Genomic DNA, 4,688 nt, shown 5'->3' on the forward strand with positions numbered 1-4,688 from the left:
TAATGGATAAGGACACATGGCTTGTAAAGTGTCAAGTATGAATAGTAGAGTATTGTAAGAAACATATGTGTACTATATCTTCAGATATTCAAATGGATTGACGGGTTCAATCATTGTGACACCCCAATTTTCAAATATTTGGAATGTGTATTTGTACTAAGATGAAAATTCAATCGCAAGACATTTTCGTCTATGCATTTGTTTGATCGTTATTGTAACACCCCACTTTCCCATACGAATATATATAATTATAAATATGTAAATAATCAGAGTAATATAGGTAGCATGTCATATCTTCTGGAACACTTCACAAAACATCTCTTTGTTCAATAAATTTCATTAAAACAAAATTTAATAACACAGCGGAATTTAAAACAGTTTATTAGAACTCATGGCACTAAGCCCTCAACAAATAATTCGTCTCCACTAAACAGGAGGTCCGACAATAAAGTCAAAATCAAGATACGTAACAATTTGACAATTAATTGAAAGGAAAACAAAACATAGCACATCCCAACATTCCCGTGTTACGTATCAGAGCGACTCCTAAGACTCGATCATGTAACACTCGAAAAACCAAGCACTACTCTGGTACCTGGTTATCTGTACTCCCGAAGAAGCACAGACACAACAACAGAAAAGGGGTGAGAATTACATTCAATAAATATACGGTGAAATATCACATGTTTAATGAGTAGTATATACACCACACACAAACCACAATCACAAACAGATTCTCACACCGTCAAACACAAAACAACATCAATACATGACATTACAATCAATTAAATAAAATGAAATGCAATTATCAACACTACATGCATGTGGTACCAACAGAGCATAAGCTCCCAACAGTTGCCATTTTATTAGAGGCAATAAAAAGGCATAAGCCTTCAACAATGCCAATTCAGGCCAACAACAGGGCATAAGCCCTCAACGACATATGTATGCAATATGGACATCCAATCAACACAAACCAACAACACCAGGCATCCGCCTTCAACTCATTGCCATTAGGCTATCAACTTGTTCAACAACACGCAATTATAATTTCATCTCTTATAGTTAATAATCACAATAGTCAACATAATCTTATCACAACATTTTATGTCCAAATTATAAATTTTATAATCTTCCTATATCGGCTTAAGTCCTACTAATCAAGATATTTCAGAAAAGGTATTCTCATTACTCAAGAATCGGGAGAAAACGTCACAAAACGGGAAATTCTGCGCACTAACGTAACCATACGCGTACAGCTAGGCCATACGCGTATACCCCCTTACCCATACGCGTATCATACGCGTATCACCAGAATCAAATTTGCACTAAAACTCTCCCATACGCGTATCACGTCCTCATACGCGTATGACCTCTCTTCCATACGCGTACCATACGCATTCCACCAGAAGGTTGCACTATGCTGGGACAGGGCTGCGTATCATACGCGTATAGCCCCCTGGGTTTGTCCCTCATACGCGTATGGCTCCTACTCATACGCGTATCATACGCAAACTGACAGAAAACTGTCTTTCCAAGTCTGCACTCGCACCAGTTCGTTCTCACTCGTTTTCATCACTTCCAGTCTGCGATTTCAGATCCAAAACATCATATTTTCACCTATTAACTCACACATTTATCTAGATTCACTAACCTGTTATGCTACATCAATTTTACATGATAATAACTCAATTCCTACTCATCAAATTGGACAGTTATACATTCAGATTCAGTTCCTCTTATGAACATAACAACAACTCATCCAACATCCAAATCTATATCATAATTCATCAATTCAAACCAGAATTTTCGTCCAAAAATCACACAACATTATCAGTCCAGAAGAATTACATACAATGCAAGCCAGTTCATACATCAAGGAAGAAATCAAGCTCATCAATCATAAAACTTAAAGAGGGGAAGGAATCCTCACTACCCTCTCATGTTGTAATCACCATTTAAAGAACCCATTCTCCCCCTTACCTTAGAATTTAGCTTTGATCCTTTAACAATGGTGGAAGTCTTCCTTCTCTCTAGCCCTAGTCTCTTTCTCTGTTTCTACGTTCTTCACAACTTTGCCAAAAGAATTATTCCTTCTAATTTTTCTTTATTTTATTAATCTCTTACTAATCCTTAATTCTGCTAATGGGCTTACTACACACCCTCCCAATTACTAATCACCTACTTGGCCCAAATAATTAATTAACCATTTTACTACACTATAGTTAATTAATAAACTAATATAATAATAATTAAAATAACAGTTTAAGCACCAAATACACCAAATAACTGCGTAATAAAATAAATATCGAAAACGGGGCGTTACAACTCTCCCCCACTTACGATATTTTCGTCCTCGAAAATCTTACCTCGCTTAAACAACCCGGGGTAAGATTCTCTCATCTTGCCCTCCATTTCCCACGTCATGCTTTCTCCGGTAGTCCCTGTCCAGACTACTTTCACCAACGGGATATCTTTACCTCTTAGGGACTTTATCCCACGATCTATGATCCGAATCGGCATCGTCTCTACTGTAATATTCTCTCTCACTTGCACATCATCCATATGAATCACGTGAGATGGGTCTGAAACATACTTCCGAAGTTGTGACACATGCAACACATCGTGTAGATTTGACAGGTTAGGCGGTAATGCCACCCTATAAGCAACGGTCCCAACTCTCTCCGTAATTTGATAAGGAACAATAAATCATGGAGTCAACTTCTTAGACTTCAGGGAACGACCAACACCAGTCACAGGCGTGACTCTTAGAAACACATGGTCACCCGATTCAAATTCTAACTCCTTCCTTCGCTTATCATGATAGCTTTTCTGTCTACTCTGTGAAGCCCTCATCTTTTCCCGGATTAACTTTACCTTATCTGTAGTTTCTCGTACAATTTCCGGTCCAAGTACTACGCCTTCGCCGGATTCGTGCCAACATAGCGGAGTTCTACACCTCTGACCGTACAACGCTTCAAAAGGTGCCATTCCGATACTAGAATGATGACGGTTATTATAAGTAAACTTGATCAACGGAAGATGAGTGCTCCACGAACCTCCTTGTTCGAGAACACATGCTCTCAACAAGTCCTCTAGAGACTGAATAGTTCTTTCAGTTTGACCATCCGTCTGAGGATGATACGCCGAGCTCAACCTCAACTTAGAACCCAAACTTTCTTGCAAGCTCTTCCAAAAATCAGAAGTGAGTCTCGGATCTCTATCCGACACAATGCACAACGGAATACCATGCAACTTCACAATCACCCTGACGTAGATCTTGGCTAACTTTGCTACTGGATACGTGATGGTAATAGGTATGAAATGAGCTGATTTTGTAAGCCTATCAACAATCACCCAAATTGAATCGTGTCCACTCGCGGTATTAGGCAATCCCGTTACGAAATCCATCTAAATGCTATCCCACTTCCATTCTGGAATTTCTAACGGTTGCATCAACCCCGCAGGCTTCTGGTGTTCAATTCTTGATTTCTGACAAGTTAAAAAAGCATACACAAACCGTGCCACGTATTCTTTCATTCTTGGCCACCAAAATATCTTCTTCAAGTCTTGATACATTTTAGTAGCCCCATGATGAATACTCAAGTTACTCCGATGAGCCTCTTCTAAGATCATCCTCTTCATGTTATCGTCATCAGGGATACAGATTCGATCCTGTAATCTCAACACTCCTTGCGTCTCCACCTTAAAATCACTCCTTTCGGATTTGCCACCACCAACAATAATGTCTACTAGTTTCACATCCAATTTCTGAGCCTCTTTGATATTGTTCAGGAAGTCGTTATCAATTTTAAGCATTCTCAACTTAACACTCTACGGTGTCACTTCACAAATCAAGCTCATATCTCGGAATTGCTAGATCAATTCTAACTCTTTAACCATTATAGCTGACATGTGCAAGGTCTTTCGGCTTAAAGCATCAGCCACAACATTTGCCTTACCGGGATGATAGTTCAACCCGAAATCATAATCCTTCAGCAATTCTAACCATCTCCGTTGTCTCATGTTCAGCTCCTTTTGGTCAAACAGGTACTTCAAACTCTTATGGTCATTATAAACTTTAAATCTAGAACCATAGAGATGATGCCTCCAAATCTTTAGTACGAAAACAACAGCAGCGAGTTCCAAATCATGTGTAGGGTAGTTCTTTTCATGAATTCTCAGTTGCCTCGACGCATAAGCAATCACCTTACCGTTCTGCATAAGTACACCACCTAAGCCATCAGAGAAGCATCGCAATAAACCACAAAAGGTTCTCCTGGGTTTGGTACTGTCAAAACCGAAGTTGTCGTCAATCTCTTCTTCAATTCTACAAAACTTTCTTCACATTGTGCATCCCATATAAACACTTTACCCTTACACGTCAACTTAGTTAACGGAAGTGCCAACTTAGAAAACCCTTCAATAAATCGCCTGTAGTAACCGGCTAAACCCAAGAAACTTCTGATCTCAGTAGCTGACTTTGGAGTATCCCATTGTAACACAACATCTACCTTAGATGGATCTACAACAATGCCACTACTAGATATGACATGTCCCAGAAAATTGACTTCTCGCAACCAAAATTCACACTTGGACAACTTCGCATACACCTTCCTTTCTTTCAACACTTTCAATACCGTCCTCAAATGATCTGAATGCTCTTGCTCTGATTTAGAATATATTAA

At 39.1% G+C, this 4,688-nt stretch overlaps 1 protein-coding gene across 1 annotated transcript; it reads right to left on the reverse strand.

The window, feature by feature from the left end:
• Nucleotides 1-2,709: 2,709 nt before the first annotated feature.
• LOC131624068 (uncharacterized) lies at nucleotides 2,710-3,819 on the reverse strand. Its single transcript, XM_058895057.1, has 2 exons — nucleotides 3,521-3,819; nucleotides 2,710-2,998 (listed from the first exon to the last, which is right to left on the reverse strand). Exons 1-2 carry the CDS (start codon nucleotides 3,817-3,819, stop codon nucleotides 2,710-2,712), a joined length of 588 nt encoding a protein of 195 aa, XP_058751040.1.
• Nucleotides 3,820-4,688: the final 869 nt, after the last annotated feature.

Source organism: Vicia villosa, unplaced genomic scaffold (genome assembly GCF_029867415.1).
Source record: "Vicia villosa cultivar HV-30 ecotype Madison, WI unplaced genomic scaffold, Vvil1.0 ctg.000101F_1_1_3, whole genome shotgun sequence".
Taxonomy (NCBI): Eukaryota; Viridiplantae; Streptophyta; class Magnoliopsida; order Fabales; family Fabaceae; genus Vicia; species Vicia villosa.

What these genes read in the sequence shown, in the direction of transcription:
- LOC131624068 (XM_058895057.1), bottom strand. Translation starts at nt 3,819, where the DNA reads ATGCTTAAAATTGATAACGACTTCCTGAACAATATCAAAGAGGCTCAG. An exon ending in ATGAAAGAATACGTGGCACG is followed by an intron (nt 2,999 to 3,520) that starts GTTTGTGTATGC and finishes TCATCATTCTAG; the next exon opens with TATCGGAATGGCACCTTTTG.